This window comes from Musa acuminata, chromosome BXJ3-2 (genome assembly GCF_036884655.1).
Source record: "Musa acuminata AAA Group cultivar baxijiao chromosome BXJ3-2, Cavendish_Baxijiao_AAA, whole genome shotgun sequence".
In the NCBI taxonomy this organism is placed as follows: domain Eukaryota; kingdom Viridiplantae; phylum Streptophyta; class Magnoliopsida; order Zingiberales; family Musaceae; genus Musa; species Musa acuminata.
The window spans coordinates 23,811,981-23,827,695 of NC_088350.1; the positions used below are offsets into that span (position 1 = coordinate 23,811,981).

Here is a 15,715-nt window from a genome sequence, read left to right on the forward strand (position 1 = left end):
ATTGCTCCCAATGATTTCAAGTACTTGCCACCTGAGTGATCACATTCACACCCTCACTGTGCTTGCCACTTGTCGCGATTTGAACTGACCAAAATGAACAAGGAGAGAGAGAGAGAGAGAGAGAGAGAGCAAAAGCCAAGATTCTCTCTGTTACACTCAAAACCCAATACGGAGGGGGGGCATGCATGCACATCCTATCTTTGTTTGCATAAACCTTGTAACAGTTGCGATTAGTCTACTGCAAGCTCGAGCAGCATTCAAGTTGAACCGAGTAAAAGATGTGTAGGGTGCGTTCAGTTTAGATTCTGGAGATTTAGGGCATTAGGTGTGTCTGTACCTGCAGATCTAAGAACAACATGCCAACCTACACAGAGGATCCAATGGGGCCATCCCATGCATGCAAAGTGCGGACAATATTTATAGTACTAATGCCTCTAACCAAATCCATAGTGCTCGTTGCGAGTCGACGATTCGCGCTCTAAATCATTTCTATATCCCATCTACGAGATTTTGTGGGCGACCTACGATTGTAGAGTGGCGACATGTCTGGCACCAGAATGATTTCTTCCTGGTTTCATGGCAAAAGGGTATATTGACTGGTGGAAGAAGAAGAAGAAGAAGAAGAGACTGGTCTTTTAATGTCTCCTCTTTCTTCTTCCTTTTTCTATCGCCTTTTGCTTGATCAAGCAAGGGAATTAGGAACACAATTCTGCCCGGGGAAGGAGCACATAGCTTGGGGCTCTTCGGCACACAGAAACCTTACAGGATTGCTGCCTGGCCACTGTTTTATATTCCCCTAGTAAGTGGGTTGCATGTGCTCTTGATACAAGCTCCACAAAAGAACTCCCCCCCTCCCTACAAAGCCTTGTGTTTGCACCACCACAAGCATCACTTTCATTCTTTAGCTGCATGCACAGTGCCAAGAGCTGCTTTCAGAGATTATATTCTCTGGGAAAGGAAGGTTACCATGAGAGTGGATGCATATCACTCGACATCCTCAAGAGCTAGCACAGACCCCATGCATGGTTTGCACCATTTGAGTTCCAAGCAGCATGCATGAGCCAAACATGAAGATGCAGCTAGCACCGGAGTAAAAGATCTGCAATTCCAAGATAACAATCCAAAGGAATGAGCAAGAAAGCACCATCTAATTAAATAAGTTTTGGATACAGTGTGTCCCACATAAACAATCACATTCCTCCTCCTCTTCGTTCCAAATATTTAGCTGGAGAAACACATTTGGCCTTCTCATAGAACCCTCTATGGACCAAGGTTGATTGATGTCATGGTTCACAGAAACCCCTTTGCATAAGCCTCACATCATGTATAGTTCCATTAAAGAAAAGAGCCACACCAACCCAACTTCCAAAGATTGCACAACACATCTGCATTTACTAATCCCACCACCTCCATTCACAAGTGTTAACAAAGCATTTGAGCCCTTCTCCTTAGTGTAAACGTGGCTGCAACAAAGCTTGTTGGTGGGTCCCCCTCTCTCTCTCTCTCTCTCCTCTAACTATATGTATGTGTGAGTGTGCGTGCTTTCCCCCTAACCATCCAACTTCTTCAAACCACCATCACTGACATAAGCAACTCTCTTCCTCCTCCTCCTGTCCACCACATTATCGACCATGACACCGCGCGAGACTGAGCCTGACTCCGGCGGAGGTCACGCGAACCGGCCTATCGGCAACTCGACTGTCGTCGCATACCCGAGTCAGGCCGCCGCAGTCCTTCCGATCACCCTTAAGGTAATATTTTGCGTGCATGAGGCAGCTCTCAGCTTGTATGACTGCGTACCTATATCTTCTCCTGCTTGTGTGGCTTTGCAGTTTGAGGAGGTGGTGTACAAGGTGAAACGGGAGGCCAAAGGGTGGTGGCCGAGCTCGAGCAGCCCGGCCGAGAAGACCATACTTGACGGTATAACGGGAGTGGTCTGCCCCGGGGAGCTGCTGGCGATGCTGGGCCCGTCTGGGTCCGGCAAGACCACTCTTCTGACCGCCCTCGGCGGCCGCCTCCGCGGGAAGCTCTCCGGAAAAATCACCTACAACGGCCACCCCTTCACCGGCGTCGTCAAGCGCCGCACCGGCTTCGTGGCCCAGGACGACGTCCTCTACCCCCACCTCACGGTGACCGAGACGCTTACCTTCACCGCGCTGCTGCGGCTCCCCGGGTCACTGAGCCGGGCAGAGAAGGCCCATCAGGCCCAATTAGCGATCTCCGAGCTGGGCCTGAATCGTGTGGCCCACAGCATGATAGGCGGGGCCCGTGGGGTGAGAGGTCTCTCCGGCGGTGAGCGGAAGCGGGTGAGCATCGGACTGGAGCTGCTGGTGGACCCGAGCCTGCTGCTGCTGGACGAGCCCACGTCCGGCCTGGACTCGACGACCGCCGCCAGAATCGTCGCCACGCTCCGCCGGCTGGCGGTGGAGAAGGGCCGGACGGTGGTGACCACGATCCACCAGCCGTCCAGCCGCCTCTACCGCATGTTCGACAAGCTCGTGCTGCTGTCGGAAGGCAACGCCATATACTACGGTCGGGCGGCCGCCGCGGTCGACTACTTCGTGTCGGTCGGATTCCCCTGCCCGATCGACGGTGTCAACCCCGCCGACTTCCTACTGGATCTAGCTAATGGTAGGTTTCATGGCCACTTGCCCACATAGGACTGCATATATGACAGACACTCTTTCAATCCAAACTCAGCTTAAAAACTTCAACTCCTTTCAAATCCAATTTAATTACTCGTTAATGGATATTTTAGTCTTTACAATCTTATAGATCATCGACTTAGGATTTGATTACCATAGACGATTAGAACTGGTTGATATGTACATATCTTTGTATCCTTATCTATATGTGATCCTGCAAATTGTTTGGGAAGTTTGACTCTAGGAATGACGTACCCACAAAGTGGAACTCTCTTTGGTGTGGGTCCAGGACGAGGCCATGCCAAGGGCCCCATACTGGCACACCAAGCCAAATGCCACTGGTGGGAAGTGAGTGCTGGCTGGATCGAAGAAGCATGGTGATGGTGGGGGATCAGCTTGGTCACTCTCAGGCCCATCTCATCCCTTCCTCGTGAGGTTGCAGGGCAAGTGGCCAGGGGAGATCTCTCACACCCGCCCACCCTTTCCGCTGTTCTCGATTTGCCAGCAGTCCCCACACACCACACTTCCATGGCTGTTCGTAGTGGTCTTCTGCACAGCCATCTCTCTCTCACCATCTTATCTACATAGAAGTGCATGTCGCCTTGTACATGGCACGCTGCTACAAGCATTGACTTCCTTTCGCTTGTATGTGTGTGATGGGTGAAGTATCGAGTTAGGTCAACCCTCCGATGAGGCTGAGAGGGTGGGTGTCTCAGCCGAGCAGCATCCAGGGAAAGGGAGGGCTTCTCTGGGCAACACATGTCCTCTTTCTTGTCCCATCATCTCTCACTGCGGGTGGCCCTGCGTTAGCTTGAAGGTTACAGCGGTGGCTGATGACAAGCTCTCGTGTGGGGCAGGAATCGCGCCGGAGTCGAAGTACGCAAGCGAGAACGGCGAGGCCAATGGCGGCATGCAGCGGGAGCAGAAGGCGGTGAAGGAGGCTCTCATCAGCGCGTACGATCGCAACGTCGCCACCCGATTGAAGGCGGAGCTCTGCGCGGTGGACTTGAACAACCATGGCTACGCCAGAGAGATGGCCAATGCCAGCACGCAGTGGTGCACGAGCTGGCGGGAGCAGTTCACGGTGCTGCTCAGCAGAGGGTTGAAGGAGAGGCGGCATGAGGCCTTCAACAAGCTCAGGATCTTCCAAGTCCTCAGCGTGGCCACACTCGGAGGTCTGCTTTGGTGGCACACCCCATTATCCCATATCCAAGACAGGGTAATCACTAAAACCTGGGAATTCTTGTGAGTTCTTGTGGCTATGGTGATCGATCTCGTTGCTTGTTCTGCAGACAGCACTTATCTTCTTCTTCTCGGTGTTCTGGGGCTTCTTCCCGCTCTACAATGCCGTGTTCACGTTCCCGCAGGAGCGGCCGATGCTGAGAAAAGAGCAGGCCGCCGGCATGTACCGCCTTTCGTCCTACTTCCTAGCGCGCACAGCGGGGGACCTGCCCATGGAGCTTGCGCTCCCGACCGCCTTCACCTTCATCATGTACTGGATGGGCGGCCTCGACCCCCACCCGCTCGCTTTCCTCCTCTCCCTCCTCGTCGTCCTCTTCAGCGTCCTCGTGGCGCAGAGCCTGGGCCTCGCCGTGGGGGCCATGCTGATGGACGTCAAGCAGGCCACCACCCTGGCGTCCGTCACCACCTTGGTCTTCCTCATGGCCGGCGGGTACTACGTGCAACAGATACCGCCCTTCATCGCCTGGCTCAGGTACTTGAGCTACAGCTTCTACTGCTACAAGCTCCTGCTGGGCGTCCAGTTCACGGAGCACGACTCCTACGAGTGCTCCAAAGGGGTGATGTGCCCGGTGATGGAGTACCAAGCGATCAAGTCGGTGGGGCTGCGACGCATGTGGGTTGACGTGTGCGTCATGGCGGTGATGCTCGTCGGCTATCGGATCGTCGCCTACCTCGCGCTGCGCCACCTGCAACACAGGTGACGGAGAACAGGGGCCGATCGATCGAACTCTTCCCGTTGGTCGAGGATGCACTCCGACAAAGGTCCCCTGCAACGGATCACACTCGAAAGGAAGCAAGCGCCGAATACCGCAAATTCGAGCTCCCCGGACAATACAAACAATAATGGACGCCTTCGAGCGTTCTCAGGTCCTGCGAGAACTGCTTGTTAGTGAAGGCCTACAAGCTGTCGTTTGGGCAATATGTGCAGAACCAGTGCTCCAAGTTTTGTTAGCAGCATCTATGAATTTGATAGGAACTAATTCCACTATATCAATCGACTGTGGAATTCAAGCGTCGCTGGATATGAACAACAACACTTGTACAGCCAGCATAGCAGAGCTTCATGATCCTCTAAAGCTTGTCAACTCCATTACGATCCCTGCCATCTCTCTCTCTCTCTCTCTCTCTCTCTCTCTCTCTCTATATATATATATATATATATACATATAGTCCAATATTTTTACACTATGTTATAATATTTTCAATAATACTAAAAAAATATAATAATAATATTTTTACACTATGTTACAATATTTTCAGCAATACAGTGTTTTATATTACGTTACAGTGATTTCAATATTACACAGTATTTTCTTAGCATTGTTGCAAACACTATAACTATAACATAATATAAAAACACAGTAAACACTATTTTCACAAAACTAACATGAAAACATTATAACATAATGTTTTTATATCACATTACAATGTTTTTCTGATATTGTTAAAAATATTATAACATATCATAATACCACTATAACGGGAAGATTCATCCTGTGGGAACAAAAAAAAAAGAATAGATGATTAGGGATACAATATATATTGTTAAAAAAATATTATTAAAAAATTCTAAAAGTAAGAACATTTTTTGGAGAAAAAAAACTTTTTCAAAAATTCAATCATGATTATGTACACGTGTACTCGACTAACTAATTAAAATTTCCCATACATAAAACAATTAGTAATGCAAAATTATTGCTCATCTTCCAAAATTGTGAAAAAATATTAATTCTTATGAGATCTTTCTTGTTAATGGACAATATAAGTATTACTACAAAATTCAACTTGCATCCACCATGAAAGATTAGTAAATTCACTTACAATAATATAGGTTCGAGTTAAATAATATTTAAGATTAATATGAATACATTAGCCCAAAGAAGACAAGAATCTGGCAGGTGTTTAACATATAATGGGGATGCTAGGAATTATACTGGAACTTATGGCAACATCAAGTGATAGAAAAGGATACTGCACCTTGACTGCTCTTGCATTACTTCTATTTGTAATCCGAGAAATCTGAATATGGCAACGAAGCAGTCAACCTTGGACATCATTGCCGGCCTCTCCTGCAGATAATTACCAAGAATGATAGATGTAAGCAGTGAAAAGATATTTTCGCTGTCACTTGGGCATGTGATGCAAATATGGGTTACTAGAATTCATGAGTATGATCTTTCACCAATGGGAATAAGAAATGATCAAACGAGAGATAACATTTAGCTAGAGTTAAAACCAAGCAATACATTCCACCTATGCCTATGCTCATTGTTGGAACCTGCCAAGTTGTGATGCTTTTCTGATATTTCTTTCCAAATGGAAAGATCACAGAATATTTTATGATTGAATACTTGTCATTAAAGTGTTACCACAAAGATGTGCACAGACACTCGGTACTTACCATGCATGCACTTGATGAAATTATCAAGATCTGAGAGGAACATTTCTCTCTGTATAATGATGGGAGACAACTGTTGCTGGAATGTGAAGAATGAGAGAAGGTGACGATCAGGATCATTTCTTGGCTTAGCAATCTCTAGAATTTTTGTATACGTTTCTCTAACATCACATGGAAGAGTACTTTGTGCAGCCACCCTTAACCCACTTTCCCAGGCGGTGTTCAGGACCTGGAAAAGAAGCTTTCATGTCAAACTTGATATGGTTTATAAATAATACTGAGTTCGTGCTGAACATACTGAAGTAGCCTACACCATCAAAACAAAGTGTTAAAACAATCTCAGTGACCTGCCAACTTAATGCTTCAGCATCAGCCAATGCCTCCTCATTTTCCTGCATAGAAGCCTGTGGTCCGCAGCACATAAATTTGATTGTCACTGAATGTTTCTTCAGCATGTTGAAAATGGAGGCATAGCCATCTTGATTTGTGGGATTGTGGAATCCAGCTGTGAGCTCTGCAGCATGGCTAGCTGTTCGATACCACCAGTATATTGCTGGAATCTGCAGAAGGATTCAGAACATCAAATGCTGCTTGATAGACATTTAACTTCTGTTCAGGATGAGCTTCATTGTGCCATGAACTCTTGTTCCACCTATTTTGCTCAACTTGATTATCTTTCTGTCATTCTTTCCTATCAAAGGTCACATCTTCGGTTGATTTACATAGTGCCAAACATATCAAATTTTCATAAAGAAGACAGTTCATGGTGAAGCATGGATTATTCTGGACAGATTAAAAGTATCTCCCATTATCACAAGTTCCATTTAAGCAGAATTGTGAGATGTTGTTCCTAAAGCCAGATGTCCACATGTTCAGCACGATTAAACTTACACTAACAAGCAACTAAAACAAGCTCTACCAGAGGAGCTCTAAGAATTATAATCAAGTAGCAATGCAATAAAAGAAGTATCAAATTATTAAAAATTCTACTTCCGAATACCTTAGCAATGATCTCTGTGCCTTCTAATGCAAGGTTTGTGAGGGATAATATCTGATCTGCATGGTCTATAAGAGTTTGTGCATACCAGTGAAGGAAAAATCGTCCATAATAGCTGTCATAATCTCCCTTGTCACAGAAGAAACCAGTTTCATCTGGCCTTAAATTGTAGTGCCCAGCATTATCAGGTCCCCTTGCCCAAAACAAGTGTCCCCTTGATTGTGCTGCTAGTCGAAGATTCTTCTGCATATACTTGTCATAGCACTGCAAAAGATGTAGACTGATAAGAAAATCAAATCACGTATTTAGTCTCTGAGTATAACAAACTCTTAGTGGCAAGTCAGTTTACAAAAAACCATATGATTTCATGACCTCCCTGGTATGCTGCATTGGTTAACCAATTTTACGTATTTTACCAAACTGAAATAGAAACTAATAAAGTATTCTCGGAGTTATTTGCTTTAATGAATTTTTCTTACTGCTTTAATCATGTCGATCTTTCTAACAACCAGATGATAGAATAAATTATAGGAGAAATCCAGATTTAGAAACTTTCAGATCCTTAACATGAAAAAAGTGAAGAAGAATCCCTTGCTGAAAATTTCAGAGTTACTCTGACAATATGGTGATAAATTTTATGAATATTGGTGATCTTGAATTCTGTGCATTGCTATGACTAGGTAGCCTGTTTAAACATTTCAAAAGAGGTGCTTGCCTTGCAGTCACTCTTTTACATATAACAAGCTACAAATATCTGGGATCTTGCTTTTAGAATATTTCTACTCTAGAAAACAGGATACAAACTTTGCTGAAGATTAAGTAACTCCAAGAAACTTGTATAGAACAATTCTCTATGCAGTCATGCATTAAGTAGGAATTACAGACACAATTCAATATCTTCTTTACAGACTTACCAATCCATATAGAGCAGAAAGAAATTTAGTTGGATAACCTTAAAAAAGATACCTGAAACTCACCGATGCCAGGGTACCTCCACCCCATTCTTTCTGGGAATGAAGGGTATTTCAGTTCCCCTGATGCACCGAGCCCAATCTCAATGGCAGAAATGAGTCCTTCCTCAAACAAGTCACCAAATTCTGTTCGAAAACTTCTCATGAAATCATAACAGACCTGAAGAAGCAGTAGCATGCCCAGCTATAATAAGCCATTCAAACTCCATGTATATTAAGAGTTGGAAAGTTAGAATGTAGAGAAGTCTGCATCATAGGCTCAAATTATCTGTGGAACATGATGGGAAAATAAAATAGAAACGAGAAAAGGTGTATGATCACGTATTGAAATAACTGGTTTAAAAAAGATGCTGCTGGTTTGCAACAGAAAAAGAAGCAAAGAAAAAAGTTTGAAAAGTTCCTAAACATTGAAGTGAAAACTCCATTTTGTTGGTCTCAATAATTAAACATAAAAAGTAAATATTGATGAAAACTATCAATTGATAGCATGGTGATAATAACCAAGTACCTCAATACCGGTTCTTCCTTTCAGAACACGTTCTTTATCAATTCCCCAAGAAAGACATTCCATGTTTCTCCTCCCCTCACGATCAGTGAAGAAAATATCTTGATTATCTTTTCCAATCTCCAAGACCCACTTAGGCAAAGAGATTGGCATATCACCAGACCCATTTCCTCCATTCTCATGAAATGCCATTACAACCTTCACAAGATAATCAGAGGAACAAAAAAAGTTACAAGTTGTTCAAGCTTTCTAAAAGACTTCCTATATGATTTAAAGATAATGAATACCCTTCCATTTCTAAAAACAAAGTTATAGATAAATGCTTTCTTGCCTTGATGTAGTTATACTCAGAACACTATTACATCTTAAGTGTAGATTTTGCCTTAAAATTAACTTTATTAAGCAAGAAAACATTTCATGGTAAAGCAGGAATTCTGATGTTTAAAGTTTAATAATTTCTGGAACATAACCCTTGATTCTGTTGCTATGCAATTTTTAATTGTACAAACATTCAGATGCTATCACCATGAAAATGTTGTCACAACTTCAGATATAATTATGTCACGGAAACTAATGTGCATAGGGCATTTCTCCAGGTACTAGAACCTTCTACTTTCTAAAAGTCAACGCAGAGACACATATCATATGGTCAGTGTCACATAGTGCCCTTGCCATGTCATGTCAACACAAAGTACCTTGGGGGCAAAACAAAGTAACCATGAACCAAAGGACCACAACTATGATAATAGGCATTAGCAAGAAGGTATTCTTTTTCTAGACAGATTTTAAAAGGAACTAAATGTCCAAAATCACTCCAAACTAGACAAAGACAAAAATGTCTTCACCTAAACAACATGAAAACCCAAACATTAGTTTCATATATCTCCTTCCAGAAAGTAAGGTCACAAGTCTCTTCTAATAACCAGCATTTCACATGTAGATGGATGGTTAACTTTCCTCTTTCCTGATGAACAGTTTTCCTTTTCCCTTCTTCATCAATTAATAGTTTTTTGTTGATCAACTTTTTCTTAGAAGATATCATCTAATTGTTTACACTAAAGCTATTGACTTTTTCCCCTCATCACTGCTTCAACAGTTTAATGTATTATTCTAAATGAAATAACTTTCTTGACATGTAATCTAAAAATGGGAGGATTAAGTTACTTTTCAATTAAGACTCCCCCAATATAACAACTGCAATAACCTATTTACTTGAATCGTATTATTCAGTTTCTTGACTTGTTCAATTAAACCAGTTGAGAACTCCAGAAGCTGACTTGTATGATACTAAAATTCATTGAGAATTAGGAACTAGGAGGTATAACATGGGTTTCTAACACAATCTCCTATCAAATTAGAAGTGTCCAAGTAGCTTTCCCATATACACCTTTCCATGTCTTCATTTTCTTTTCTTGACAGGGACTTCTATGCCTTCACTAAAAGCATATAGCGACTACAACTACACATCCAAAGTCACACAGATAAACTGCTTGATATTTGTAATTCATTAGCAGACCAGTAATATGATTCTGTAGTTAAATTGATTCATGCAACTTAGCCAGATGTCCATGGCTAATTCAAATTGCCAGTATTTTGTACATGGGGGCATGCCCATGAACTTTGACTATTGATGTCATGGTCATATGATTTGATTTGTTCATCATTTTTTTTGTTGGCATGCCTCGACAAGTCTTTTGAACAATATTGCAGGACATAGTGCAGCAAGACATGATGATGCAGTACATAACAACCACAGATGGCACATCTGGTACATGGCATAAAAAATTCCATTTTTTTCTCACTATAAGCATGTTATCTGCACTTAAATTTAATTTGTTCTTAGCTATGGTAGTAGAACAATAGCATACGACAATGCATTCGATAAACTTGCTTTAGCTGAAAAAATAGAGGAGATTATTTATCCTGATAATAAAGGTGAGACCATGAGTGCATATTTAATCTCTGTAAACATCTTAAAGACTTACCTGAAGTTTCAGCTCGAATTCTTGTAAAATAGTAAACAGCTCTCTGTAACCAGACCAATTGTACTTGCATGGACTCCAACCTTCCACTATTCCCCACCAACAATCGACAACCACTCCATCAACACTTAAAGATTTCAGATGCCTTAATTCTTGTCGGACAGCTTCTGGGTTAACCAGTTGACAATAACTGTTGATGATGCCACTCTAAAATGGTAGCAATGAAGAAATTATAAAATTGAATCTAGAAATTAACATCTCTATCAAGAAAGAAAATTACTTGATGGTGGAAACTAATAGGAGAAAAGAAAAAATTAAAGAAAAATTTAAAAAGGTATTCTCATTAGATGCTTTAAATTATACAAAGCTTCAACCAAAGTAAAAATAAGGTTATTTGCAATTAATTCTCCATACCTCAGAATGAAGGAACTTTATACACTCGACTATGCTTTTTCTTTGACTTGTTATTTGTAGGGTCTGACTCGATAACAATTGTGCCTTCCCTTTTTTCTAACTTGTCATTTGCAGGATCTGACTCCATTCTAATGGTATTTTCCTTTTTTCTTTGACTTGTTATTTGCAGGATCTGACTCCATACTAATGGTACCTTTAATATAAAACATAACAAGTTGATTTCTATTGCATGATAGTATATTGGAAAAACACAAATACTGTGGAGTGAGCTCCACTGAACAGTCTCATTGCTTCAGGACAACAATAACATATCATGGTACTAACAGCCAACTCTACAGATCTTCCTGAACTTTCCCATAAAGTTCTCCTGTTTACCATGAATTCTTCTTTTCCTTTACTTTTCTTACCCTTTTGTGTTGATGCCTCATCTACTTGTTGAGCGTGCATCAGAATTGTGAACACTGTATTCTGTAATGAAGATTACTTCTGCAAGTGTGATTATAGTCTAAGCTGCAAAAACCATCTAGCTTGGTTGCTCCTATAAACACTAGTAACTCACTCCATTCTCATCTTGATCCTAAAAATTTGAGCTTCTTGGAGTCTAAAGACCACTCTGCCAGCTGTAACTATCATGACTTAATCAAACTTGGTATGCACCAGTGTTGCATGGACATGGGTACAAGAATCTGAATCGGATGTGTGTCTTGACTGTCTTAGTCTCCAATTTGGCAAGGGAACAAATGAAGAGACACAAGAACACATAGGACAAGAATAATAAAAAAATCTATGATACTCATATGGTAATGTCATAAGGTATCTGACTTATCTTGATTAAATTTTATGTTTCACTGTTTCAATGTGTGCCAGCTTGTAGCGGGTGGCATTACTGTATTCCCAGAAACCCATCGATATGCCTTTTGTCAGTCATCTATAATCTCGTTGCAAATAAGATGATAAATTACAGTATAACTCAAACAAACAATATGGTTCATGATCCTTTTTCATCATTTTCTAGGTCCTGCCAACCACTTGGGGTTTAAACATGGTTTGGTACTGACTTGTACCTTTTGGGAAGTTAACTAGCATGCCCATATCAGAAGCACAACTTTATGGTTCCAATGCCCAAGCTGTTAGATTGCAGGACTGGAATGATCAAGTCCAGAGAATCTCCTATGGTTCATGAAGTTTTAAAGAGAGACAACTACATAATACAGCTGTTATATATTCTAAAATGATCTCCACTTGATGATCAAGTTATTTTTTGCAAAGAAAATGTAGAAATTACAGTATAGTCATTTAATGTATAATTAATGAAGTTGGATGACATCTTCGCACATAAACTTTCACAAGGAAAGATTCTACGAAAAGTTAATTTACAAAGAGCAATAATTGGAAGTCGAAACAAACAAACTATCATAGTGACATCAGTTGCAAACTTTTTGGTTTTTACAGGACCATAATAACTTACCTACTAGCATTCACATCCTAACAGCATTAAAAAATATGTTGAACATACCTAATAAGTAATATCAATACATTTCTCCTATTTATTACTGCATTGATTTTTGTCCCCTTGATATATTGGACACTTCATTTGCTTTCAAATCCAACTCTCATGTCCATGACGATGTTTTGTTGCTTAAATCAATGTGAAAAGAAGATGTTTCTAAAAGATCAGATGTATTAGAAAACATCAAGCTAGCTACTTGTTAATCAACAAAGAAAATACATGAATAAAAAATCACATGAAAAATCCATCTGGTTTCAGAAGATAAACCATAGTCACCGTTCAATCAAAATTGGACATATATAAATTGGTTTTGGTCGAACAACCAAAACTCCAAGTACTCAGGGGAATTTTATATCAGGTTGAATATCAATAAATTAAAAGAAAAAGAAAGATTCATTTAACAACAACATTAATGATACTGACAAATAGATACATATTAAAAGATTACCAAGATTTGTGATATTTTACTATACAAAAATAATCCACAAACAATTCTAGTCACTCACCGTGAGCGCTGCATAAACTGGAACATAAGAAGTTCCAGCATAATTAGCCTTGTGATCTGTAGATTCTCGCATAAGCTGTAAAAGTTTTGCCAGTAAGGAAAAGCTAGAACATGGAACAAATTTTCAAATAACTAAGAAGCTTAAACATATAAAACGCATCAGGCGCTAGTAGTATATTAAGATACTCGTGGCTAATGTTGATTTATGTGTGCATAAACTCAGTACCACCTTTTTGTCAATCATTACAAGCTAGAGTTCAACAACATCTATAGGTTGCAAGAATTAATGTTAGAGATTGCACAAAGGGATCCCAAAAGAAGAAAAGTTTAAAAGGGGTGATAATAATTCTTGTGGCCCTACAAATGCACATAGACGTAATGGCATTTGTTTTGATCTTTTGTGTTGTTAGCTTTTATCCCACATGACCTCTCATACCAATGGAACCTACCATGTAGTTTAATAAGTAGCTTATTCTGCAATTTTGTAACACTATAGAAGGCTTATCAAGATTAATTCAAATAAGCATTATCTTTCAGGTTTTAATTTATATATGATTGCAGCAATGCAGCAAATAACAACAGTGATCTAAATTAGAGTAGGTACCAACAACAACGTCTAACTTATATACGCATGCATGCATGAGATATTGTTCCTTCATGACATTAAATTTAAATATTTGTGTGTGAATTGACATAAATTTCATCTAACTGGCAGCTTGTAACAAGATAACGAAGAAAATGGAACTTTTAAGTATGAAACCTACCATGCTGAGCTTAGTTTCATTTATTACTGACCTCACAACACAAGCAGTTTAGGAAAATATCAAAGAACCATACCTGGTCATGTCCAACACAATCTGGTGAGTTAATGGGGCTTGCATTAGCGTACTTCTCGCTTTTGATGTCTCTTTCAGCAACTACAATGGAATCAAAGGATGTTGGTGACAAACTCTCATCAATCCTGAGTAAAGCAGCCTGAGAGTCCAAGGATGCTTTGATGGAGCAGTTCTTTAGAGAAGTGGCAGATAAAGGACTGTCACTCGATCTAATTGGAAATGGTGCCTGCAGGTATAAAAATCATCAGAATCATAGAGGCACTAGATGACAACTGATATCTGAAAAAAGATATTATTTTAAACTCGACTACTTTAAACTTATACCAGGATATATCAAAACCAGTATATACTTTTTGAAAAACTGCATTTTAGAATGAAGGGAATGCTAAAGTAGCAAAGTAATTAATTTGCTGAGAAACATATAGAGGAATAACAGAACCTCTGTGTTTGAGACTAACTTCACCACACAAAAGAAAAAGAAAAGCAAGCAGTATACCTATTTTAATTGTTTAATTGGAGGAATCACAATTTGGTTAAAATTTTGTCAACCAAATTTATTTCTTACTAGTTTCATGCCTAAGTAGTCCGTCAAAATGTCAAATGCAAGCACACATATTTCTTAAGATTTATAATCTTCAAGAAACTTCGGCCAATCTTGTACCCAAACCTATACAAGAAAGGGAGACCGCATCTGCACATTCAAACAAGTTCACCTAGGAAACTATAATCTTTTCAGACAAGTGATTCAGAGAAATTCCAACATGAAACCTTTTTCACACTTTCTGATTTCACTTTCACTACCACTGTTTACAAACGATTAAATTAATGACTTGCAACCCTAGTCTAAGTCCCCATTGTCTAGTAGGATGGTTCAGAAGGGGGGGAAAGCAGAGCAAGAGGGGAACTTCAAAGAATAGTACAGGAAAATTCACGTTTATATGTCAAAAGAATATGAATTGGAGAGCAATAAGTGGTACCAGTTGGGTTGGAGGAGGGGGCGGGGGTGCGGCGGGGATGGAGGAGGCCGGCGCGGGGGAGGGGCGAAAGGTGGTGCCATCGGGCTCGACGATCCACCCGGCCTCGCGGGCGAGGGCGGCGAGCACGTCGTTCATGTCGGCGCGCGCGGGGAGGAGGAAGTTCCCATACTGTCGGAGGCCGGCGAGCATGCGGCTGGTGATCGCCCGCCGGTGCCGCTCGCGGAGCTTCGTCCGCTCCTTCTCCTTCTCCCGCTCCTTCCTCCCCTTCGCCACGGCGGAGCCGCCCCCGGCGGCCACCGCCGCGGCGAAGCCACGGGGCCGGCGCTGGGGCTGTAGGGGTACGTCCTGATCCGACCCGTGGTCAGCCGGTTGCAGCAGCTGCTGCTGATCGAGGCCACGGCGGAGCCGAGACTGGATGGGGAGGTCTTGATCCGAATCGTGGTCACCCGGCTGCGGCTGCGGCTGCTGCTGGTGATCGAGGTCCTGCTTCGCGTTCATCGCGCCACTAAAAAGCCCTCATTTTAGGATCGCCTTACCACTATATACTGTCGCACATTTCCATCAATCCACTTGTTATTGTTATTGAAAGATACTTAAAATAGATTGAGAGTCCTCCGACTAAAAATAGAGGCTTAACTAGATTGAGGGTACTTATTGACTATGGATGTTTAATGTTTCGTTGACTAAAAATCTTTTTTGTTCGATTTTCGAAACTTTGGTCAATTAATTATTC

The 15,715-nt window shown here is 41.5% G+C and overlaps 2 protein-coding genes across 3 annotated transcripts; one reads left to right on the plus strand and one right to left on the minus strand.

Annotated features, from left to right (window-relative positions):
• The first annotated feature begins 1,539 nt into the window (after window positions 1–1,539).
• LOC103972047 (ABC transporter G family member 14) lies at window positions 1,540–4,875 on the plus strand. Its single transcript, XM_009386243.3, has 4 exons — window positions 1,540–1,751; window positions 1,833–2,631; window positions 3,503–3,864; window positions 3,938–4,875. The coding sequence occupies exons 1-4, from the start codon at window positions 1,632–1,634 to the stop codon at window positions 4,586–4,588; spliced, it is 1,932 nt and encodes a 643-aa protein (XP_009384518.2). The 5' UTR covers window positions 1,540–1,631; the 3' UTR covers window positions 4,589–4,875.
• A 358-nt stretch (window positions 4,876–5,233) lies between these two features.
• LOC103972058 (beta-amylase 8) lies at window positions 5,234–15,530 on the minus strand. Of its 2 annotated transcripts, XR_010494148.1 has the most exons (11): window positions 14,983–15,530; window positions 14,007–14,231; window positions 13,171–13,245; window positions 10,744–10,947; window positions 8,762–8,956; window positions 8,249–8,413; window positions 7,286–7,546; window positions 6,633–6,845; window positions 6,289–6,514; window positions 5,865–5,956; window positions 5,234–5,381 (listed from the first exon to the last, which is right to left on the minus strand). XR_010494148.1 is itself a non-coding variant. In XM_009386255.3 (10 exons), the coding sequence occupies exons 1-10, from the start codon at window positions 15,478–15,480 to the stop codon at window positions 5,928–5,930; spliced, it is 2,091 nt and encodes a 696-aa protein (XP_009384530.2). In that variant the 5' UTR covers window positions 15,481–15,530; the 3' UTR covers window positions 5,667–5,927. The 2 variants fall into 2 exon arrangements, 1 of the variants encoding a protein (XP_009384530.2); XM_009386255.3 differs by lacking the exon at window positions 5,234–5,381 and having other exon boundaries at window positions 5,667–5,956.
• Window positions 15,531–15,715: the final 185 nt, after the last annotated feature.

Coding starts and splice junctions, on each gene's coding strand:
- LOC103972047 (XM_009386243.3), top strand. CDS start 1,632: ATGACACCGCGCGAGACTGAGCCTGACTCCGGCGGAGGTCACGCGAAC. Junction 1,752..1,832: donor TCCTTCCGATCACCCTTAAG/GTAATATTTTGC, acceptor GTGGCTTTGCAG/TTTGAGGAGGTGGTGTACAA. Junction 3,865..3,937: donor TATCCCATATCCAAGACAGG/GTAATCACTAAA, acceptor CTTGTTCTGCAG/ACAGCACTTATCTTCTTCTT.
- LOC103972058 (XM_009386255.3), bottom strand. CDS start 15,480: ATGAACGCGAAGCAGGACCTCGATCACCAGCAGCAGCCGCAGCCGCAG. Junction 14,232..14,982: donor CCCCTCCTCCAACCCAACTG/GTACCACTTATT, acceptor TTATACCTGCAG/GCACCATTTCCAATTAGATC. Junction 7,547..8,248: donor CTGGCATCGGTGAGTTTCAG/GTATCTTTTTTA, acceptor CATCTTTTGCAG/TGCTATGACAAGTATATGCA.